Source organism: Staurois parvus, unplaced genomic scaffold (assembly GCF_062004578.1).
Source record: "Staurois parvus isolate SC_StPar_1 unplaced genomic scaffold, SC_StPar_1.0 ptg000387l, whole genome shotgun sequence".
Taxonomy (NCBI): domain Eukaryota; kingdom Metazoa; phylum Chordata; class Amphibia; order Anura; family Ranidae; genus Staurois; species Staurois parvus.
Genome location: NW_028318183.1, coordinates 8609004 through 8634960, shown reverse-complemented (window position 1 = coordinate 8634960; position 25957 = coordinate 8609004). Strand labels below are relative to the sequence as shown.

Sequence of the window (25957 nt, the reverse complement as noted above, 5' to 3'; positions counted from 1 at the left end):
TTGCCCAAGGTTCCCATGTGTGTGGCAACTTGTTCTGTGTAACAGCCGGCTGAGACACTTCAAAATGTGCTTTTTCTTTTACTATTTAGCCTGCCATTGCATATTATCCAGCAGTAGAGATTTGTATTTAAATACCTTTTATTTGACTCAACACTTTGTCTTGGGGGAAACTTTTTTCCTCATCTAACCAGTGTTTGAACCACTGCATATCCAGCACTATTTTTTACTGACAGGTTCCCTTTAAAAGGATTGCAGCTCTTACCTTTCTTTTTACATGGACTCCCACTGTAACTGCTTAGCTGATATCATGGCATGACTGTGTTGGTTTTTAGTAAGTACAGTGAGGATCTGACACCTTTACACTAAGCTACAATAGTCATATTGTATTTGCTGCTTCTTTTTCTCGTTGAGTGCTGTAGGAATCAACTGTGTAATTTTTTTGGTAACACAAAACTGGACATACTTAGAACAGATAAGGTGATCATTCTGAATGTGTTTTATTCTGGAAAAATAAACTGCAGCACATGTGAAAAAAAAAAGATTTGTTCAGTCTCATGAAAGACACAAATATTAGTTTCAATGCAATGAGAAGGTCCTGCAGTGCTTTAAGATTTATCAACGCCAGCATGCCGTATGTGATCAAAGAAACAAAAAATTAGGTTACAATAATAACTATAATCTAGAAAATAAACATGTAAATCTATAAAAGTATACATGAAAACTGTCATCTATGATTGGCTGTACTGTATAGGCTATAAGGCCTGTTAGGTGCACCCAGGATCAGGGGTGTATTTACCACAAGGCAAACAAGGCAGTTGCCTAGGGCAGCATTTTTCAGGGGGGCAGCAGCATTTTTCAGGGGGGCAGTGCCAGGGGCGGACTGACAACTTAAGGGGTCCCCCGGGCAATAGGGGATCATGGGGCCTGTGTCCTTGCCCAAGCTCAAAAAAGCCTATGAAAAAGGTACCAGGGGCGTCTCATGGGGCCCCCTACTGACCCCGGGCCCTCAGGCAGTGCCCAGGTTTTCAAATGGTCAGTCCGCCCCTGGGCAGTGCTATCCCCTAAAAGAAGGAAAGGAAGAAGGGACACGCACAGCACGAGGACCAGGTGGGATCTGAGAGAGGCTGCGGGCTGCTTGATGGTGTATGCAGAGCATGACTCTTGTTCCCAGGGAGCTGTGAAGGTGGGTGTCTTATCTCTTGCCAGGGTGGGGGGGGGGGGTTGCCAGTGTATGGGTGGCGGTGGTAGTGGAAGGCTCTCTCAGGTGGAGGTGGGCGGGGGCCTGGGGTGTTGTTGGTCAATGTCAGGCTCTCTTCGTGGGGAAGGGGGGTACTGGCTGGTGTCAGGGCCTCTCCATGGGGGTTGTGTTGCCTAGGGCAGCGCAAAACTTAAATACACCACTGCCCAGGATGCAATGCGATTTCTATGAACACTCCCCCCCCCCCACAGCTTTTTATCTCTATATTACCAAATGGCTTTTATAAAAAAAATCAATCTGCATGAAACAAGAGTCCAGTGACATGAAAAATGATTTGACATATACAGTCTCATCAGGGTCTGGGAGAGTGTGATTCTCATAGCTGGTTACAGATGTATCATTATTTTATGAATATCATTGCAAAATAATTTTTTTGTTTTTAAGGAGTGTTCTATTCCCTACTGCTACTAGGATAGCTATCTTCTTTATAGGGTCTTATCTTTTATGTTGCATGTAACTAAATGGAAACCTTTATTTCCTTGTGTGACTGCATGCTTATGTATTTAGGTAATGAAACAAGATGCACTTTGTCAGCTGCCATTAAAGAGAAAGTATATTGTATTCATGGGAGCACATATTTTCAGTTACTATTATGGTGTTTAAGTTGAAGTCATTTTTTTATATAGCTTTTACATTTGTACACAAATTTCCTTTTTTATGTTGTAGTAAATGTAGAGATATGCAACTTATTTGACCTGTTTCCCCTGGAGGGAGCTCTGTATTTGGACTAATTCAACCTCTTTGCTTAAAGTGGATATATAGCCTAACTATGTTTTCATTTTTGGATATATTAAGTAAGGCTTAAAACCCTTATCAGTTGTTTTTTTTTTTTTGTTTCTGTGTCCGTTGAGATTTCCTTGTACCTCCTGTCCAGAAGATGCAACAGGAAATCTCTAAAAAGTGGGGGGAACTGCCCTTATAGACCGTTTTCAAGGAAGCAGTTGTCCCCATTGGAATATTTGTACATTCTATTGTCACTCTTTGTCACACTCCGTCTCATTGACTCACCACAGTGTCTCACAGAGCACCAGAAAAAATAGTGAGGGTGAATCCCTATTCTATAAGCAACTGATAAAAGCCAAAATGTTTGGGCTTTAGATATACTACAATACCTGTTAGAATATGAACAGGCAATAGAATAGGTAGTGCATTGTTTTCAATTAATCAAACAACCTGTAGTGTGAAAACAAACAGTAAAGCTTTTAAAAAGGTCTGTAGCCCAGATTCAGATTAGGGCAGAAAGGGGCTACAGGCAAGATAGCAGCTTTGACCCCCACGCAATATTGACATTGATAAGCACTGCAATGGCACAAAGAAGCCACCCCATTTACGTTGTCTGTATTGGCATGGTCCCATTAGATACCTACTGCCTACAAGTACATTGATAGGCAGGTGTACAACTTTGACCAGTCGATTCCATGGTTTTATGCATGAAAGATGTAACATGCTCTGGGCCCTAGATGCCTGCCTTAGTTTGCTTTGTGGACAACTCAACTCTGCTGCAATCTATACAGCACCCAAAGTACAAGTGCTTACTGAACAACCAAACAATAGGCAGAACTTGAATACTTTCTTCTGTCCCCCTTTTTACCCTTTAGTAATGTCCAATGTTTATGTGCTTTGTTAAATGTATTTATTTATTTATATAATACAGGTACTTATATAGCACAGATAATCTATACAACTCTTTACATGTATACATAAATGCAGTATGCATTCATACATACACATACTAGGGCCAATTTATTCAGGAGCCAATTAGCCTACCAGCATATCTTTGGAGTGTATGAGGAAACCAGAGTACCCAGAGGAAACCCATGCAAGCACAGGGAGAACATGCAAACTCCAGGCAGGTGCTGTTATTGGGATTCAAACCTGCAACTGTCATTTTTTTAAAACAGTATTATTATCTCAAACATTATGTGTTTGATGGTTTAGATAAAATACATGGCAGAAAATGGCTAAATGGTGAACTGAGGCTTGTTGACCAATTTAAGGGCTCGCGTTGACGGGCAAATGTAGTGTTCTTTCAGGTGCGTTCAGCTTGCATTTGAGATCAGATTGAGATCATTCAGAGTACATTAATAGGTTTATTTGACCTGCAACTTCATCCCCCCATAGCCAATCAAAAGGCTGAAAATCCAGCATCGGGGAGCCAGGAGAGACGATGACAGTGGCCAATAAGGAATGTATTGGCCGACTCGCTAGAAAGTGGAGGTGAGTATTTTCTGAAGTTTAGTTCCACTTCAACCCCCTTGTAATCAGAATTAAGGTACTTTACTCTGATTTTAGGTTTTCATTGACTTATACAGGGAGAGAAGTAGTTTTGATTCAAACAAAAACCTGTCTACACAGGCCCTTGAGGTCACCATACATGTTACAATCTGACTGTACAATCTTTGCACAATCAATTTTAGATTTACCAAAACTATGTAATACGAGAACCTAGGTAAGTTATTCAATTGATTTGTACCCAGGGGCGGACTGACCATTTGGAAACTCGGGCAGTGCCTGAGGGCCCGGGGTCAGTAGGGGGCCCCATGAGATGCCCCTGTTACCTTTTTCATAGGCTTTTTTGAGTTTGGGCAAGGACACAGGGGCCCCATGATTCCCTATTGCCCGGGGGCCCCATGAGTTGTCAGTCCGCCCCTGTTTGTACCCAATCAGGCAGTGTCTTTTAATATGTGGTGGGCCCTAAGTAGAGTTTCTCTTATCTGCATTGATGAGATTCTACTCTGTATGTTCTTTATTTATGGCAACAGTTCCTCATTATCACACAGTATACCGTATTTTTCGCTCCATAAGACGCACCTGACCATAAGACGCACCTAGGTTTTAGAGGGGAAAAACAAGAAAAAAAAATATTCTGAACCAATGGACTGCAGACACAGTACAGGGGATGACCAGAGACTGCGGACACAGTACAGGAGATGACCAGAGACTGCGGACACAGTACAGGAGATGACCAGAGACTGCGGACACGGTGCAGGAGATGACCAGAGACTGCGGACACGGTGCAGGAGATGACCAGAGACTGCGGACACGATGCAGGGGATGACCAGAGACTGCGGACACGGTGCAGGGGATGACCAGAGATTGCGGACACGGTGCAGGGGATGACCAGAGACTGCGGACACAGTACAGGAGATGACCAGAGACTGCGGACACAGTACAGGAGATGACCAGAGACTGCGGACACGGTGCAGGAGATGACCAGAGACTGCGGACACGGTGCAGGAGATGACCAGAGACTGCGGACACGATGCAGGGGATGACCAGAGACTGCGGACACGGTGCAGGGGATGACCAGAGATTGCGGACACGGTGCAGGGGATGACCAGAGACTGCGGACACGGTGCAGGGGATGACCAGAGACTGCGGACACGGTGCAGGGGATGACCAGAGACTGCGGACACGGTGCAGGGGATGACCAGAGACTGCGGACACGGTGCAGGGGATGACCAGAGACTGCGGACACGGTGCAGGGGGTGACCAGAGACTGCGGACACGGTGCAGGGGGTGACCAGAGACTGCGGACACGGTGCAGGGGATGACCAGAGACTGCGGACACGGTGCAGGGGATGACCAGAGACTGCGGACACGGTGCAGGGGATGACCAGAGACTGCGGATACGGTGCAGGGGATGACCAGAGACTGCGGACACGGTGCAGGGGATGACCAGAGACTGCGGACACGGTGCAGGGGATGACCAGAGACTGCAGACAGTGCAGGGAATGACCAGAGACTGCTGACCTTTGGGGAGGGAGGGGGAGCGGGTACCTGAATTTGACAGGTACCCGCTCCCACTTCCGCGGAGTTGTCCTTCCTTCCTTCTTCCCGGGCCGGCTTCTGTGACAGCCGGGTGCCCACTGCGCATGCGCGAGAAGCGCTGCGCTTTGTGAATGGCCCGGCGCCTTCTGGGACCTGTCATGTGTCCCAGAAGACACCGGATCATTCACAAAGCGCAGCACATGCGCAGTGGGCACCCGGCTGTCACAGAAGCCAGCGCGGGAAGACTGTGCAGCGCTGGAGCGAGGAACAGGTAAGGCCCTGCAGGAGAGAACAGCTGAGCGGCCGGCCCGGTATTCTGACATGGTGGCGGCAGAAATACCGGACTGGCCGCTTTATATTCGCTCCATAAGACGCACTGACATTTTCCCCCCTTTTTTGGGGGGAAAAAAGTGTGTCTTATGGAGCGAAAAATACGGTACTTATATTTGTTTCATTAAACTTGCTGGGGGAGCTGGAGAAATTTTGGTCTAACTACAATCTATATCATATAAAACTCCAGCATATTTTTTGGTCAGTATTACCTTTGGAATAATTTTGGACTGATATCTCCTGTTTCTTAAAACAAGCTCTAGGTCAACCAACTGCATTGTCTATCCTTGCTGGTTTGGGGATTAACTCCTAATTGTCTGGTTTAAACTTAACGGTTGTGTGATCCCTGTTAGCTGACATGGTTTTATTGATAGCCAGGAGGAGGCCCTGAGCATCATCCTGTAGCTGAAGAAGTCCGTACCTCACTAGGGGGTTTCTGCTTTTATAAGACTAGAGACAAACATTAAACAACGATGGAGAAGTACCTAAAGAAGTGGTTTTTATTATTGCCCTTTGTATCCTCTTTAGATGGACATAGGATCTGACCCTGCATGTTTTATTTACTTGCATCCTTTGTTTGCTCTCAAACCACAATTGTTTTCCATTTTTATTCCTACTTTTCTTCTATTATCGTTTCTGCTTTTTTTTTTATTTTTTCCTTATAGACTTATGATAGTTATTTAAGTTGAGACTCCCTCAAAAGTTGGTTCTGGCCACCTCAGTGGATTGCTTTAAAAAAGGCCTGGATTGTTTCTTAGCCACACAGAATATAACTGGATACTAACATTTATAGGTAAAGTTGATCCAGGGAATATCCGATAGCCTCTCGGGGGATCAGGAAGGATTTTTTTCCCCTGCAGGAGCAAATTGGATCATGCTTTGCTGTTTTTTTTTTGCCTTCCTCTGGATCAACTGTGGGTGTAGGATTATAACTTTTTTTATAATTGAACTGGATGGACTTTTGTCTTTTTCAGCCAGACTAACTATGTAGCTGTATAGCTGACCTCAAAGCACTGTTTAAGTTTTCAAAATCATTACTGATGGTCAATCTTTTTCTCCAGATTTAAAGTATGTACTATTATTATTATTATATTAGGTACTTAGTTTGTTATAAAAGAAAACAAAATTACAAAAAGAGGAAAAAAAATCAGCTGATGCAAGGTACGGGTGACAAGCATGATGGTATTAGCTGCCACACACTGATTCCTCATTTATTTCTGAAATTTACTTTCAAGCACTGTGTGATTCATGACATAGCGACTAGAACTATTAGTATCACTCACAGAATACTAAAAAAAGATTCATCATCTAGCAAATGGCACCATGTCCCTGTCACTGCTATAACTGACATAGTTTCCAGTAATCGCTGAACTTTTCTAAGAAAAAAGACAAACAGTCACACTAGGTACTTTACCCAGAATTTCAATGTGTACTGTACTATATTTTACCCAAACTAACCCATTGTATGCCTTAGCAGACAAACTAAATCTTCAGGCAAACAGCAAAAACCACAGCCGAGATATGTATATGGTTACAGTTTTACCTGCCAGAACATTTGTAATTCTGTTTAGCCAGGCTTGTGATTCCCATAACTCACACTGCACTGCTTGGCAGCTGACAGACTTATTGTCTTTAGTGTCACGACTTCCTATGGCTGTATTCACGGCCAACAGTGAGAATCAGTAGATTTTTGCCAGCGGTTGGAAACACTGCCTGCACACTCTGGGGGGATTTACTAAAACTGGAGCACACAGAATCTGGTGCAGCTGTGCATAGTAACCAATCAGCTTCTAGGTTTTATTGTCAAAGCTAAATTGGACAAGTTCATGTTAGAAGCTGATTGGTTAATATGCACGACTGCACCAGAATCTACCCCACTGTGTGTAAACAGCAGCAGCTGACAGATTTTTACTCTGTCAATCAATGACCAACACCACTGCTGTTTGAAACTACTCATCTGAGCAAGTAGAGCCTCTGACCGACCCTTGCAGCAGCCAGTGTGCATCCAAGGGCAGAATTTGTATACAGTTCTGACCAGGGACGGACTGACCATTTGGAAACTTGGACACGGCCCGGGGTCAGTAGGGGGCCCCATGAGATGCCCCTGGTACCTTTTTCATAGGCTTTTTTGAGTTTGGGCAAGGACACAGGGGCCCCATGATTCCCTATTGCCCGAGGGCCCCATGAGTTGTCAGTCCGCCCCTGGTTCTGACTGCACACAAACTGGCCACAGCTAGTCAACCAGTTAATACAGCCATATCACAGAGTGTTGTAGTAGCCAGGGGTGACATTTTGCTGCCTCTGAATGCAGTAAACTTGTTGTCCCTGGCCACCTGTGTGAATGTAGTCAACACTTTGCCTCCAACCAGCTCATTGCCTCCTTGGCCAATGAACAAGAAACTTTCCCAGTGATGTTTCTGTTTGTAGAGCGTGGTAAAGGTGTGTAACTCACAAACACTGGCTGAACAGAATTATACTATCCCATTCCTATATTTATTTCAACTTGTTTGTTTAGATGTTTGTGTAGATCAGTGTTTCTCAACCTATTTTCAGTCAAGGCACCCTTTGAAATTATGGACAGTCCCGAGGCACCCCTTAAAAATATGGACAGTCTTGAGGCACCCCATTCTACAATGGGGTGTCTCTAGACTGTCCATAATTTTAAAAGGGCACCCCATTCTAAAATGTGAAAAACTATTTTAATAGTTTTATATAACGCAGCAACATCCACACATGTAGGACACCCAACATTAGAGGTGATTTATTCTTCCAAAGCAAATACACTTTTGCACCCTGTACTGACTAGTATTCCAATGTTTCTCTTCTCCCTAAGTTTTCCTCCATCACTCAGCTAGTGTGATCCCAGTCAGTGGGATGAGGACAGTTACAGCTCATTAGCAAGCATGCTTGTATGTACTGCATGGAATGTGGAAGCTCTTATCAGCTGAAGATACTATTTCTTTATGTTTTGAAAGTGATCGCCCTGATATGAATTATGTTATCTTTGTGTGTTAAAGTGAAACTAAACTACTCAATACCGACCTCTGCTTCAGAAATCTTGATTGGCCAGCCCAGGATGATGTAACTTATGCGCATGCACATGGAAGTTAATTCACCTTGGCACAAAGACTTGCCAAGAATATACACCAAGCTGCCCGTGCACAGTTTAGTGAACACTCTAAAGAAAGTTTACAAACAGGCAAATGATACACTTTTATTGCAGAAGATACGTTGTACCTGGACGTTGAAAAAAATACCCTGCAATTTTCTGTTTTAACCTCTTCCCTCCGTTCATACGCATATATGTGACCTCACAGAGGGTGGGTGTTAATGCGGAGAGGCCACATATATGCATCATAAAATGTAAACAAAGCTGTGCTGAGAGTGTGTGCAGGCAGTTACCGGCTGGTAATGGAAAGCTCCCGTTGTTTTCTTGTGATCAGGAGCTTTCTGATTGTGTGAAAGCCAATCACGGCAGTCACATGATCAGAAAGCATGCCTCTGCCTCCCGGCGCTTAGAACGTCAAGGGTCAGAAGGTATTGGCAGGAAGGGGTTAAAGGCAAAGTTCTGGTTTAAGACATTAAAAATGTAGTGTATGTATATAAATACAAGTGTACAAGGAGGCAGCAATATTTTCCCATTACATTTGTACCCTTTCCTTCCTGCTTGGTAGTGCTGCACTCTGCCTAGCTAAGACTAGTTAAATCTGTCTGACGCAAAAACATTGCAATTGAATTAAATACATATACAGTACCACTTACAACAATAAATGCCAAGATAGTTACCAAATAAATATTTTAAATAATATTAAATAGTAAAATTAATATAAAAATAATGTGATTCAAAATCAAAACATCTTTCTTAGGCGGTTCACATATAAGCAGATTGGATGTGGTTTGAACCACATCCAATCCGCATGACGTGTGAAATAACATTGCTTCATTTGGTGCTTGTTCACATTTGTCTGGTGCACTGGAAGTGCAGTTTGAACAACATCCAATCCGCATGACGTGTGAAATAACATTGCTTCATTTTGTGCCTGGTCACATACGTCTGGTGCATGGCAGTGCAGTTTGAAAAAGAGTACTGTCCGATTTCTGAGCAGTGTGGTCCAGTTCAGGTGCAGATTACAGGCTCATTGATTTCTATGGGAACCGCTTGTGAATCACATATGCCATGAGTTTGTGAACACGATTTCAGGATGGTTTTCTCTCCTGATCCTGATCTAACCCTGACCTGATCCTGATCTAAACCTGACCTGATCCTGATCTAAACCTGACCGAAACCACTGAACAACTTCTTTGTCAATTAGATGTGAAAGTGAAGCTTCAATTCGCAATGCACATGTGTGAATCCACACTAATCCAAACTACCTTCAATCATTTCTCAACACCTTCCATCATAAGACAGAAGCACTTACCACATTTTACTGACCTTCAGATTAAAACAGGTCAGTATATACCATCATAAATACCACCTCATAGGAAAAATTCAGTATTTATTACTGGTTTCAATTGCCATCTCTGTAACAAGCTTCTATACTATAATGTGATAGTGTTGTTTATTAAATATTAAAATTTTATTAATATTAAAATGCACATTAAACCATTGGTAAGTGCTAAACTAGCATGTCAAAGTGCTTTGCAACTTCTTCTATAACTGTCTGATCATGTGCATGAAAAGACACATGTTCTTATGTTCTAAATTAAAAGCAGTTCTAAAATATGCACCATTACCAGAGTATAAATACTGTAGTGAACATAACTTCAGATCTGCACCAAAATTGTGGTGCTTGCAAATTAACAAATTGGCATGGACCACTTTTATTAATTTGTTGTTGGAAGCAATAATTAAGCAGCCATATAGAAATTTATTCTTTTTTTTTGTTCAATTGCCTTTATTTTTCATTCAATAAAAAAACAAAATGGGGGAAAATACACAATAATGGATTTCACATAAAGATATAAAAAAAACAAGAATTGGTGCTTGTTCAATGTCTTTTTTAATTCCTCTCACCATATTTCTTGTCAAGTAGAAATGAATGAGTCACCCTGATGCAGCCACTGATGTAAAACATGCTTTAATATAATAAAAGGAGTATTCACAACATATAGTCTCACTTGTACACCTCCCACTCCAACACATTTCACCCCACTTAAGGCTTAATCATAGAGACATGAGTGGGGTAAAGTGTGTTGGAGCTGGAGGTGGACAGGTGAGACTATCATTTATGCCGTGAATCATCTACTTATTATATTAAAGATGATTTTACGTTGGTGGCAGCATTAGTGTGTGGCCCGTTCATTTCTACTTGACAAGAGGGGATGCCCTCCTTGGCTTGCACCTGATAGGAGCTCACGGTACAGTGAAAGTGACAAGTTTGGAGTATCATAGCTACTATCGATTTCCCTCACCATGTTTGTTATGCCAGCAGTCTATCGGACACAAGTAGAATTTGAAAAAAAAATGATGTGTCCTAAAATCAGGAAATAACTGTTTTTATAGTTTAGAATAATATTTATGGTTCTTGTCATTTACTATATTTCACATAAAAATACTGATATTGGGAGAACTTACACTTTGTTCTTTGGTGAATTCTGCATAGTTTAGGCTGACTATGTCATAGCAAATTAATAGACATACAGTATATGGTATAAATTCTCAACAACATCTGATAATCTTGGATATTGCAAGCTTTGACCATGTGTTTTTCAGTTACGTGCTTTCTTGTTGTAAGAAATACAGGAATGATATTGTATCTGCATAACAAGTGATCCAATGATATGCCAGTGATCCACTGGTTTAGTTACTGCATATGATTCAAGCAGACCTTTTGTCTTGATCTGATTGGATGTCTGAAGGACATGTGAACCTGTCATGGAATGTTAAGACAATGAATGGCCTGTAGAAACTGTGATTTCATGCAATATAATGTACACTTTTTAATGTCATCCTACCTGGCAATACCATAGTAAAATTGGAATGAGGAAGTAGCCATTGTTGTATGCAATTTAAAGGGTATGGAATGGGGGTGTTATCTCATTGGATAAGATGAATATACTGTCATCCTACCAACAGGAGCTAGAAAACAGTAAATTGTATCAAATACTAATACTGTAATTTTCCTTTCCTGGTGCTAATCTATGTCAGCATGTGGTTAGAGTGGTCTGCAGACAGCGGCAACTCCAGACAATTTTTTTTTGGGGGTACTGTGGTGGTGCCTAGAGAAAACGTGTGAGGTGTTAATGCCACGTGTGTAGCATCCCACTATCTGCACACCTGTGGATATGGCCAAAATGTAGGTGTAGCCATAAGGTGGATACAACAAAAAAGTAAGTGTAGCCTAACGGTGTATTGCTTGTAATGTGCCACTTTTCCAACTTGCAATACAGGACACTGGAGAGATTGTGGGAGTAAAATGAGCTGCATTGTGGCAAGCAATAATAACCCCCAGCAGGTTTCAGGACCAGCAATGATGACCCCCAACAATAACCTCCAGCAGGTGTCAGGGCCAGCAATGGTAACCACCAACAATAACCTTCAGCAGGTGTCAGGGCCAACAATGGTAACCCCCAACAATAACCTCCAGCAGGTGTCAGGGCCAGCAATGGTAACCCCCAACAATAACCTTCAGCAGGTGTCAGGGCCAGCAATGGTAACCCCCGACAATAACCTCCAGCAGGTGTCAGGGCCAGCAATGGTAACCCCCAACAATAACCTTCAGCAGGTGTCAGGGCCAGCAATGATAACCCCCAACAATAACCTCCAGCAGGTGTCATGGCCAGCAATAGTAACCCCCAACAATAACCTTCAGCAGGTGTCAGGGCCAGCAATGGTAACCCCCAACAATAACCTCCAGCAGGTGTCATGGCCAGCAATGGTAACCCCCAACAATAACCTTCAGCAGGTGTCAGGGCCAGCAATGGTAACCCCCAACAATAACCTCCAGCAGGTGTCATGGCCAGCAATGGTAACCCCCAACAATAACCTCCAGCAGGTGTCATGGCCAGCAATGGTAACCCCCAACAATAACCTCCAGCAGGTGTCAGGGCCAGCAATGGTAACCCCCAACAATAACCTCCAGCAGGTGTCAGGGCCAGCAATAATAATCTCCAACAATAACCTCCAGCAGGTGTCAGGGCCAGCAATGATAACCCACAACAATAACCTCCAGCAGGTGTCAGGGCCAACATTGATAACCCCCAACAATAACCTCCAGCAGGTGTCAGGGCCAGCAATGGTAACCCCCAACAATAACCTCCAGCAGGTGTCATGGCCAGCAATGGTAACCCCCAACAATAGCCTCCAGCAGGTGTCAGGGCCAGCAATGGTAACCCCCAACAATAACCTCCAGCAGGTGTCATGGCCAGCAATGGTAACCCCCAACAATAACCTCCAGCAGGTGTCAGGGCCAGCAATGGTAACCCCCAACAATAACCTCCAACAGGTGTCAGGGCCAGCAATGATGACCCCCAACAATAACCTCCAGCAATTGCCAGAGCCAGCAATAATAACCCTCAACATTAACCTCCAGCAGGTGTCAAGGCCAGCAATGATAACCCCAAAAATGACTTCCAGCAGGTGTCAGGGCCAACAATGATAACCCCAACAATAAGCTCCAGCAAGTGTCAGAGCCAGCAATATTGCAACAAAGCAAAACTCAAATTCTGGCTCCATAAACAGGCAGTAGAAAGACCTGTCCACATGCTGTATGGTAAGTCACTTTAAATGAGAGACATTATTAAAGCAGACGGCCCAGAAGAAGTCAGGGATAAACTGTTAGTTATTACAAGGGACCTCAATGACATTGGATTGTTGGAGCAGGAGTATTTGTGAAGTTCTGTTCTAAGCAATACATGGGGTATGTTAGCTTATTTGTCTAACACACCTTTTTTATCTGTTCGCATCCAGTACTAAATTAGGCTGGCCACAGACGGGCCGTTTCTCGGCCGAATTATCGGCCGATAAACGAAAAATCGGTCGTTGCTGCCATGGATGCTGCCACCAATGCTTACGAAAAACTGCCATTTTTCGTGGATTTTCCAGCATGACCAATAAAAAGAAACGAGGAGATCCACAAAAAACGGCCAACAGCATTGCCCCACTAACGGTGTGAATATTGGCTGATTTTTCGTTCAGATGAAAATTTGGCCGATAAACGACCCGTCTATGGCCTGCATTACTCTGTTGCCTGCAAATTTTCAGGTATATGGCCAGCATTGCAGTTAAAGCTGAAGTCTAGGCAGATGTTAATGCTGCTCTGTATTGATACATCCTTAAAGGATAAGTTCACCTTTTAGACAAAAATAATAAATGCACATTTTTTTGCAGGTAAAAAATGTGCATTTATTATTTTTGCCTGCAGGAGCCTGTAAAGCATTTCACCAGCGATCAGTAGATCACTGATGCCATGCAGGTCTCCTACAGACATGTCAGCCGCTAAGGCTGTCAGGACTTGCAGTTCATTTATTCATTCTGTGAATGAATTATGCGGCTGTATGGGGGAGCCCCACACAGCCACGCTGTTTTCAAATTTGAAAGATAGTACAGGGAGACTTCTCCCCGTACCATCTGTCGGGGGGCGGTGGGCGGTGGCTGCTGTGGCTATGGGAACCTGTTACATGTTCCACCCTAAAAATGGGGGGGGCGGAACATGTAACATGTTCCAAAAGGTGGACTTATCCTTTAAGTGCAAACAATGTGAATTTGACTTGGTACCAGCCTTTTGCAGTACACTGTACAGCACAGCTCAGACTAGGAGAGGAAGAAGAAGCACAAGGAGCCAGTCGGCTGTGCTACAGTGCAATGAGCAGGCTGATATGAGGAAAAGAGTGAGAGAGATGAGCTTATCAGTGTGCTGCTTCTCTATCCATTGTCCAATCACAGGCTTGGAAAAGTACGAGACCTCTAAGTGTCACTTAACTACTGCAGAGAAAAATCAGGTCGCATGCCCTGCCAGACAGAGCATTGCATTGTTGCAGAGCTGTGTAAATCTCCAAACTGGAAGGGTGGAAACACTTTGTATATTACCTTTGTATTTAGCTGTTTTCCTGGAGTACAGGTATATGTTCCACTGATGATAGATTGGAGGTTCAGAAACTTTTTAATGAATATGTCTAAGGGGGATTTTATTTACAAGTTACCCCTCTGCCCCCTCCCACACCCTGTATTAGTATTTTCCCATAATGATCATGATTGACAGTGATAATGGTGATAAATAAGAAATGAGTGACCCTGGGATTCATTGATTGGAATTAGACTACATATGACACTGATGCTAACAGTACCCAAGATACAGCTTTGTCTCTGCAGGGAAAAGAAGCAAGCGCTATGTTTGGCTATTATTAGCAAAACCTTTAGTAAGATGCTGCAAAAAGAAATACAAGACAATAAGGATAAGTTTACATTTTCGGTTGAGGGCGGTTAAAAACAGGCAGTTGAGTCGTGTTTTTACTTCCCCCTCTTAAGCTGCAAAGGCAGCCAGAGAGGGTTGAATACTGCCCCCTTACACTGCAGTGCTTTGCTTCGCACTGTGACAAGAGTGTTACCCCTGCCATGTTCACTGGACAGTTCATCCAAATGAAAAGGGGGTGCGCTGCAACCGTCCTGAAGCACAGGAGTGTGGGCTTTTGAGGGTCAAATAAGGTGGTGAGGAAACAACCAAATGCTTTGCTTCCCACCCACCTGTCAAATACCCTCTGAAAAGCAATTGATTGCTGATCACTCTTCAGAGGGAAATACTTATGTAAACAAGCCCTAACATTGTGCATTGCTACAACCAGTCAGGACCCTCTTCCTAGCATAGAGTAGATTAGACAATGGAATGGAGCATTTGCATGTGCTGTAAAGCAATAGTCGGTGCTGTCCATTCACTCCTTCTCCCTCTCGAGGTTTTTAGTCTTCTAGTTTTCTAGACTTCCACTGCTATTTTTGGAATTCTCATTGTTAAGCTTGTGTGTAAGCAGCTATGTGGCTTTTTTTTTCTCTTACTGACAAAGATTCCTGGGAACGTTCTCATACTCTTGTTACGGACAACATATTTTTACAATAGTTTGGGAAGGTTTCCAACAATCTGGAATGTGCTGTGTTACAATGTTTGTGCAGCTTTTGGGATTCTTCAGTAAGGCAGCGTAGAAAGCATTGATGATTCACAAAGTGCAGTAACCCTCGGCAACCAATCAAAAGTCATCTTCCAAGATTCAGGGAATTGAATACTGATCGGTTGGTATAGTTAAAGAGGAAACTAAAGTCCAATTTAAAAATCTTCCAAGCAGACAGGCTATTATAGCAGAAGAGACATGCAATGCCTCTTCTGAAACAAAATAAACCTACTTGAGAGATTGCAGTCCTCTCTACAATGTACACCAACTGCGAATGTGCAGCTCAGTTTACATTTCTGGGAGTTCTGGGATGACCAACTCCTGTGCATGCAGGCCAACCAAGATGACCAAAGACTTCAGGAAGAAGCAATGGAGAAGATGCTGGCACCATCAAGGAACCTTGTGGCCATCAGACTATTAGAGAAGAGGTGAGTATCTGCGCCTTTTGTTCTGCTTTACCTCCCCATGCAGATTAGAAAAATATTAAGGACTAACCAAATTCACTGAGATTCGTGGGAATATTAATCCCATAAATTTGTAATATTTCTAAAACATCATAATGTATATAAGTATGTTTTTAGTTTGAAAGCTATTATTATTATTATTCTGGTTTTGTTAAATAGCACAGTACAGTATATTCAGACCAGTTCCTGTCCTCAAGGAGCTTACAACCTAAGGTCCCTATTTTACATACTAGGGCCAATTTAGACAGGAGTCAATTAGCCTACCAATATGTTTTGGATTGTAGGAGGAAACCTACACAAGCACAGGAAGAACATGCAAACTCCATGCACATAGTGTCCTGCTTAGGATTGAACTAATGACTCCAGTGCTGCCTCACTAGCTTTGTGCTTCAAGTATATGTAAAAAAAGAATTGTGATTCAAGAATATGTAAAAACCAAACACTGAACTCATTTGCTCCCTTTGGGTCTGTTATATACACAATTTAAAGCAACTGTAAAGGCACATTTTTGTTTTTTTACAATAATAACCATGTTACCATTACCTGCTCTGTGGAGTGGTCCCTTACCTCCTCTTCTGGTGTCCCCACCGTTGCTTCCGCTCCTCTTCTTTTCTGAGTGCCCCCATAGCAAGCATGTGCTATGGGGGCAATCATGTGGGTGTGCTCCCGAGCTGGGTTTTGTACGTCCATAGACACACAGGGGTTTATTTACTACAGCTGGAGAGTCCAAAATCAGACTCCCTTCTGCATAGAAACCAATCAGCTTCTAACCCAGGAATGGGCAAACTACGGCCCGCGGGCCGTATACGGCCCGGCGGACCTTTTAATCCGGCCCGCGGAGCGTGATACAAAAAAACACAGCCAGGGCAGGCAAACATTTGCATCATTCAGCGTGCTCAAATGCAATGATTGGCCAGTGTCGCTGCCACTCACATCCTGATAGCCAGTGATTGGCTGTCAGGATGTGTGTAGGCGGGGCAGCGTGACGAACGTGAGGGGAGCTAGGCTCCTCTCACAGTCCGCCCTGAAGACCGGAACAGCGGGGGAACACGGCGAGAGGAACGCGCGGAGCAAAGGTAAGTAAATTGACACAGGGGGGACTTGGCTTACTACTTGGGGGGAATAGTACTATGGGGGATGAAATGTTACAAATTTTAATTTAATTTATATTAATTCACACACACATCATTCATCTACTCTTGGTCCGGCCCCTGGGTCCAATATATGAACCCATTGCGGCCCTCAAGTCAAAAAGTTTGCCCACCCCTGTTCTAACCTCAGCTTGTTCAATGAAGCTTTGGCAATGAAACCTGGAAGCTGATTGGTTTCTATGCAGAAGGGAGTCTGATTTTGGACTCTCCAGCTTTAGTAAATAAACCCCACACAGTCTTGGGGGGCTGATATTGAAAGGTGTTTTTTACCTTAATGCAGAGAATGCATTAAGGTAAGAAAAAACATGCCTTTAGAACTACTGTAAAGCTTTTTGTGCTATCTGTTCAGTAAGTTTAAAAAAAACCTGTTGATCCTGCCAGACATCTAGTCAGCTTGTAACTTCCTGTGCCCACTGCCTATGACTACACAACACCTCCCCATGTTATGAAAAAGAAGAGAAAGAGGGGGGTCTGTAGCTTGTTGACAGTGAAATTAGGTACTGTATTGTGTGTGAGCGTTGTCACGCTAGGACAAGATTTGTGTTACTGCCAGGTTAAAATAAAGCAAAAAAGCCCAAAAAAGGAATCTAATTCAGCCATCCCATCTAAGGAATAAAAGGCTGGGATATATTACATTTTTATTCTTGAGTTCAGATTCACTTAAGGGGAACAAGTCAACCTACATACTGTGTGATCTTATATTCCATCCTGGCATTTATCTTTTGCACCTGCCTAACCATGCAGCTTTATCCTTATGGCTGCTCGTATGTCCTTACTGTACCTTCTAAGGCTTGCCATGTGCGTTAAGATTTCTCTTGTACACTCCCATTGACTCTTGTATTCTGGCAGCTGCTGCTCCTGTGGCAGTCAAAATACCTGAGCAATGACTGCATCTAATTGGATGCGGTCACTCTCAGGCCTTGAATTTCCTGCCACTCTACTTTGATTTTCAGAATGACGTTTGTGGAGCCAGGTGATGCCGACAGTTCCAACCACAGCTCAAATTTTTAATTTGATTGGCCAAAATTTGAGTCGTGTTTGGACAGCATAATTCTACACCTGCAATTGATGTGTTTCCTGGTTTATACAACATCTTCAGGCATGGGAGGGACTGCACAGTGCACAATCATGCAACAGGAAATTCCATGCTGTCTTGAACCCTTGCATGAAGTTTATAAGATATTATATCAACTTTCACTAAAGAAACTTTCTAAATTTTGGATCAAACAAAGCTTGGTTGGAGGAAGGGGGTTCAAAAAGGAACACTTGGCTTCAAATAGGAGCACTTGGTTTTCAAAAAGGAGCACTTGGCTTGCTTTCAACACTTATCATATACCCACCAACCACTGGTCTAGAAGGGGTGTACTGAACCAAATGGGTGTACTTAGTGTTTGTCAGGGACTACATTGCATTGGGTGACCCATCCATGTAGGCATCATTCGGGATACATTGTCCTAGTTATTTCAATGGCCATATGGGTGCAGCATGAAAGACACCTGGAATAACAGGAACACTGGATACCAAACTGTACTACAATTCACTCACTGGTTATACTTGTTATCTGAATTTGTTTCATAAGAAAATATAAAAGTTGTGTTTTTTGGGAAACATTTGTAAACACACTGGTGGTCCTTTTTTTTTGGAAAGCAGAAATGATCCAATGTGCCAGCACCATGTGACTGCTGGTGTGTTGTCGGTGTGTTGTGGCACGTGTTTCTAGCTCAGCACACTCCAGTGTTCCAGATGTTCTGAGCACATTGCATTCATGTGAGCATTGTTCCATGCCGCTCAGCAAATCCACTCATGTTGTTTTCATTTAGCAAGTATTAGGCTTTGTGGGCACTTTGATCTTGACAAGGCTGCATAACAGGTGGACAAAGTTCCCTACTAATCTCTTTTCTAATGAACAATTATACATTTGTATTGTGCTGCATCACTACACGCTGTATGAGTCATCCGAACGGATCCAGTGGAGTATTATACCGCACTTGCTTATAAAACTCAAAATTAGGATTATTGCCCATGGCAACCAATTAGATAATTGTGAGAAAAGGGAAGTAACCGATCAGATCTGGTCATATCTCAAGAAAGATCACTGTTGCAGGGTACACCAAGACAATAGAATGTGTTGTATGTTTTTAATTCAGATTCTCATTGCTAAGTAATCAGCAAAATAATCCCTGGTAGTGCCTATTATTTTATTTTTAACAAGCAGCATGTACTTTTTGGAGACTGTTCCGCACCTAGACACTATAGATACAGATTCTGCATAGCCAAAAGTAAATTTCGTATTTCATTGTAATATTAACTCAGTTGCTGGACTGACAGAAACATGTTACTTTAAATATTGAAAAGCTACATGACAGCTTTTTTCGTGATGATAGATTCTCATAAATCTTTTGTTGTCTGAATTGCAGAAGACTAAAACTAAGGCTCGCTGAATGTAATAAATGTACAGTCCCATTATGAAAAAGTGAGAATAGTCCTGAAATATATTTATTTTTTAAAGTGGAACTAAAAACTCACAAATACTCACTTCCACCTTCCAGCAAAACAGCAGCCACATCTCTTGCCGGAAGCTGTCATCTAGCTACTTATGGGTGCTAGGTTTTTGGTGGTGATGGTGGAATGATGTCATCCTGCACAGGCACACAGGATTCAGTCATTCTGGCACAGCTGGAGTGTGTCAGTAAAGCATGATGAGCTGTGCGTGTGCATTCAGTAGAGGACTGCGAGCAGGCCACTTTAAAGGGTTATTTTACCGTAACCAAAAAAACTGCCTCTGTAGGACTAAAGTTGAAAAATTCTCTTCCTCCAGGTGTAAGCCATTTACGTACCTCTCAAAACCTGGGCAAAAACCTCCATGAGATGGTGACTCCATCTTGCCTAGTTCATTGGACATTTCTGAGAAGCTTCCAGCACTTACTGGTCACCTCCACCATCACAGAAGCAAACTTTTACTCCAATCAAACCAGTGCGCATGAGCACTCTCATCCCCCCCCCCTGCATAATGGCTGGGAGATTCTTAGCAATGACCTGGGAACAAGGCAGGAAGGGGGGGCACCTCTGGGAGTTTTTCTGCCATACTTTGGGAGGTACGTAAATGCCTACACCTATTCAACTTTAGACAAACTGTCTTTTACCTATAGATGCCCCTTACCAGCATAGGCAGTTGTTTGGTAAAGGTGAGTTAACCCTTTAAATGTCATTGTACAGCATATTACATTATTATTCGAATATTTCAGATGACAGGAACACAGTAGTTGAACACTTGGGCTCACTGCTGCATGGTGTCATCATCACTCATAGTAAGTCACAGGGTGTTGGAGGCGGATTCCCATCATCCTTATTAATCAAAGTTACAGGCAAGGCATTGGGTATTTGTCCATGCTCACTTTTCACTAATAACTTCAGTAATCCTTCTTGTCTTGTTGTCCTCTATACAGAACAAGGCTGTTTTCATAGTCTTACATACACACAGGCAAGCAGCAGGAGTCAGGAAGGGTCAGTTCGAGGGTTTGTAAAGCCAGCCATAGATGGATCGAAATTTATATCCATGTATGGACAGGGTGGTTGTACAGAAGTTGATCTACTGAATGGCTTCTGTACAACTGCCCAGTTAGATGTTTGCCACTCGATCAGCGCCGCTGGCTATAGCACCGATCAGTGTATTTCTGACAGTGAGGAAGTCTACCCATTGTCAGAATACAAAGGCACTGTGGGTGGATTCCCCCATCCACATTGAGTGTGTGGATGGGGGAATTAAGGCTTTAAAAAAAAAATAATAATCATCTATGGGCCTTAGTCATATTGGGTGAACTGGAAGAAATGGGGAGTTAAAGTGCCACTAAACCCACATCATAAAAAACTATGAATAAATGCTGTATAACATGCTCCCTCAGTCACTACCGGGTTCATTTTCTGTATTCTGCAAAAAACCTGGTTGAACCTGCTGTTCTCTATCTCCCACTTCTGTCCGTGTTCTCAGTGCAGCTGGAGATTTTGCAGAGCAGTGTTGGTATCTCCTACTGCACATGCTCAGTTTTTAGTGAGTTTCCATGCTGAACATTTTCTCCCTATCACATCTGAGCAGCCCATGTGGCTAAAGAGACATTTGTGCATATACACCATGTTCCAAATTATTATGCAAATTCTATTTAAGCGTCACAAAGATGAAATATTTTGTTTTTCAGTTTAACTCATGGATGGCATTGTGTGTCAGGACTCTTTTGATCACTGAAAACAATCTCGGACACCTGTGATAATTAGATTGGCTGGTGAGCCCAATTTAAGGAAAAACTGCTAAAGGAGGGTGTTCCACATTATTAAGCAGAGCACCATTTTCAAGCAATATGGGGAAGAAAAAGGATCTCTGCTGCCAAAAAGAGTGAAATAGTTCAATGCCTTGGACGAGGTATGAAAACATTAGATATTTCACGAAAACTTAAGCGTGATCATCGCACTATTAAGAGATTTGTGGCTGATTCAGAGCACAGATGGGTTCGTGCAGGTAAAGGCACATTGAGGAAGATTTCTGCCAGATCCATGCATCGGATCAAGAGAGCAGCTGCTAAAATACCATTACATAGCAGCAAACAGATATTTGAAGCTGCTGGTGCCTCTGGAGTCCCACGGACGTCAAGGTGTAGAGTCCTCCAGAGTCTTGCAACTGTGCATAAACCTTCTATTCGGCCACCAATAACCAATGCTCACAAGCAGAAACGGCTGCATTGGGCAGAAAAATACATGAAAACTAATTTTCAAACAGTCCTGTTCACTGATGAGTGCCGTGCAACCCTGGATGGTCCAGATGGATAGAGTAGTGGATGGTTGGTGGACGGCCACCCTGTTCCAACAAGGCTGCGATGTCAGCAAGGCGGTGGTGGAGTCATGTTTTGGGCCGGAATCATGGGAACAGAGCTGGTCGGCCCCTTTAGGGTCCCCGAAGGTGTAAAGATGACCTCTGCAAAGTATGTGGAGTTTATGACTGACCACTTTCTTCCCTGGTACAGAAGGAAGAACTATGCATTCCGTAATAAAATCATCTTCATGCATGACAATGCACCATCTCATGCTGCAAAGAATACCTCTGCATCAATGACTGATATGGGGATAAAAGGAGAGAAAGTCATGGTGTGGCCTCCATCCTCCCCTGACCTCAATCCTATTGAGAACCTTTGGAGCATTCTCAAGCAAAAGATCTATGAGGGTGGGAGGCAGTTTACATCCAAACAGCAGCTCTGGGAGGCTATTCTGACATCTTGCAAACAAATTCAAGCAGAAACTGTCCAAAAACTCACAAGTTCAATGGATGCAAGAGTTGTGAAGCTGCTATCAAATAAGCGGTCCTATGTTAAAATGTAACGTGACCTGTTAAAATGTTTAAAAAGTTAAAATGTTGTTAAAATTTTGATTGAAATAGCTTTTGATTTCAGTAAATATGCTGCAAACACAACAAATGACAATTTTCAGTTCTTTACAACCTATAAAGTGTTTTGAAACTTACTGTGCGTAATAATTTGGAACAGTGCATTGTAAGTTTTTTATGTTTAACAAAAATCCTGTTATCATTAGGAGGTTTGTTCAATAAAATTTGAATTGTACTCTTAATAGTTGATAACATGAGAATTATGCTGACTGTTATTTACATCAATTATTTAGGTAAATGAGAAAAATATCATTTGCATAATAATTTGGAACAGGGTGTACACAGTGGTAAATGACAGCCCACTCCCTCCCTCCTCCTCCATGCCCGCTAATCAGCTAAACATAATAGGGGTGGAATATGCATGCAGATTATTGGAGGAATCACCTCCCTGATTGATGTATATATCACAGTACAACCATGTTCAGACTAAGATCTGAACCCACGTATGCAAGTCTGCCAAGAAGCTGTCACCTGTATGGGCCCATCATCTGCACCTGGGACCTTCCCCACCCTGCAGCTATACAGTATGTTTTCATGCCCTTGTATATGTGGGGTGGGAATTCCCTGGTTGCAGATGGTTGGTCCGTATAGGTGACAGCTTCCTGGCAGGCTCGCACATGTGGGTTTGGATCCTCAACTGAATATGTCCAAGCTCTGTACTATTCTGAATGTACTGAAGCCACTGGAGCAACATGACAGCAGTTCAGCAACAGCAGCCAGCTTGCTTCTTTAGTACAAATTACATTAACTTTATTATAGCCTTAGGATCCTGAGAAGTTTGAGGAATATGTTGAGGTTTTTATGTAGTATTTGTTATATAGATTAAAACAGTACAGTTTATGTACCTAATACTGTATAAGCACATTCAGTAGTTAAGGAAAAGTAATTACTTTGCTCATAAAACGTATACCATATGTTACAGCAGAGTTCCAGTCACACTCTAAAAAAAAAAGTCAGCAGCTACAAAAACTGTAGCTGCTGACTTTTAAAAAAACAGACACTTACCTGTCCCTCGATCCCACGGTTTCCTCCCCCCGAGCCCACTTCACCGGCTGACCGGTGTTCCTGACGTTGGCATCTTCAGTGTGTGGGCACCCAGTTATGATAGCTTGCGGCCCCACAGCCAGGTGCCCACTGGGCATGCAGAAGTAGTGCTGCGCTTTCTGAATGGTCCCGTAGTCTTCCAGGACCTGTCACATGTCCCAGAAGACTAAAGGGAGAGAGGGGGGGAGGGACAATTTCTGCTTCTGATCACTTAGGCGATTGCAGCGGAAGTGAGAGTGGGTACCTCCCCAAAGGTGCCAATCCTTAATGGGGAGCAGGGGACCAGTCTTTAAACCAGAACTTCCCCTTTTGGTTGGACCTCCGCTTTAATATATCTGATAGACCTGTCATAGGTATTTATCCACTTATGCCTTCCCTTTCTGCCTCCCTCCTCTGGTCATAGACACTGTGCTAAAGATCCTGAAATGAAAAGAGCTTTGTGACTGGAAGACAGGTGGATGAATGAAAGGTCTGCCACCTCCATTCATAGAGTGCTTTTCATTGATGGAAGCTATAGTTCAGCTTCTTGACAAGTGTCTATGGCGGGTCCACTGGCTCTGTTAACCCCTGCATCACTGGAGGATTACTGCTTTGGGGGTATGGGGGGTGCAGAGGGCTGAAGATTTCAATTAAGGCAAAAGCGACCAGCACAAAGGTCACTTCTCATTGAATGTAAGTACTGCCCCTAGTGCTGATTTTTTTTCTTTTAACCACACTTAGGCTTTAAATCTATAACGTGCGTTTGTAAAGTAATTAAAATGTTATTGCACTTTTAATGAAGTCACATTCACATAGTAGTCCACTTTTAGTATTATAGTCAGCCTTCAATAAATTATGAGCCACTCAAGTCTTCAGTTTAATCATATAAATTATTCTTTAATCCTCTAGGACATAGCTCTGGTTCCAAGATTGCAACTGTGTTGAATGTAAAAGCAAAAGAGCTGATTGTACAAGCAGGACAGCCAATCCACCTTTCATGCAGGTAAGAAATCTTGTGCTTGGTCACATACATGTACATGTTTCTTGAATGTGAATATACCCTCACTGGCCACTTTATTAGGTACACCTGTTCAGTTGCTTGGTAACTCAAATTACTATCCAATGAATCACCAACCAATGGCAGCAACTCAATGCATAGGCATCTAGACGTGGTGAAAATTACTTGCTGAAGTTCAAACTGAGCATCAGAATGGGGAAGAAAGGAAATTTACATGACTTTGAATGTGGCATGGTTGTTGGTGCCAGACGGGCTGGTCTGAGTATTTCAAAAACTGCTGATCTACTGGGCTTTTTGCACACAACCATCTCTAGGGTTTACAGAGAATGGTCTGAAAAAAGAGAAAACATCCAGTGAGAGGCAGTTGTGTGGATGAAAATGTCTTGTTGAGGTCAGAGGAGAATGGGCAGACTGGTTCGAGATTATAGAAAGGCAACTCATGTCAATATGGACCAAAATGTTTCCAATACCTTGCTGAGTCTATGTCATGAAAAATTAAGGCAGTTCTGAAGGCAAAAGGGGGTCCAACCCGGTAATAGCGATGTGTACCTAATAAAGTGGCCAATGAGTGTACATACATACATATATATATATATATATATATGTATGTATATATTATAACAAAAGGTTATATTTACAGTTTTGAAACTGAAAATCACACTTGTTACATTTTCTCATTGTAACTTTAGCTTTACATATCTTTATTAAAATTATTGCTATTTAAATCAACTCTGATACCATATTAAAATGTATTTAAAAAATGCTACCTGTGTTACAGTCAGAGTTACATTAATGTTATTGTAACTTATGTGCCATTGCTAGCCCCTGCGTGGGCGTACCTTTTGCCTTGTTGGAGTTAGAGCACTGTTTTCTCTATTATGCTTTGATGCAATTGATAGCCCCTGTGTGGACGTGTTTTGTTGCCTCTGTTTTATACTGTTTAAACTTAAAATTAATAAAAACCATTAAAATATAAAAAATGCTACCTGAAAAGAAAGGTGTTAATTCTTACCTGTTTCACCACCTGCCATCTTTGTTCTCCTTAAGAGCTATAAATTGGCTGAAGGATCTTCAACATCTGACAGTTTGTGTCAGTTGCCTGTTCCCCGTCTGTGCATTGTGGTTCCTTGCAACAGCCGCCAGGTTAACACTGTGTGCTAGCAGATGGAACCACAACATGTAAAGGGAAACCAGACATCTGACACGTCTAAACCCAAATTATTGACAAATCAACAGGACAATATTTGAATTGTGGTGTGTAAAGGAGCAGCACTAGCACTAAAGACACAATCTAAAGACACTTCACTTTAATTCTCGTTTAATGTTTGATACCTAAAGAGCCTAAGCTATGGCACCAATTTTAATAGGTTGCATATCCATTCTGCCCTCTGTTAGCAGAAGACAGTTACAGAT

At 42.6% G+C, this 25957-nt stretch overlaps 1 protein-coding gene across 1 annotated transcript in view; it reads left to right on the top strand.

The window, feature by feature from the left end:
- The window catches only part of FLT1 (fms related receptor tyrosine kinase 1), an 85473-nt gene that overhangs the window by 13331 nt on the left and 46185 nt on the right, over positions 1-25957 (top strand). Inside the window, exon 2 of the mRNA XM_089685842.1 lies at positions 24436-24529. Within this exon, the coding sequence (XP_089541968.1) occupies positions 24436-24529 (94 nt within the window). The remainder of the gene's footprint in view (positions 1-24435; positions 24530-25957) is intronic.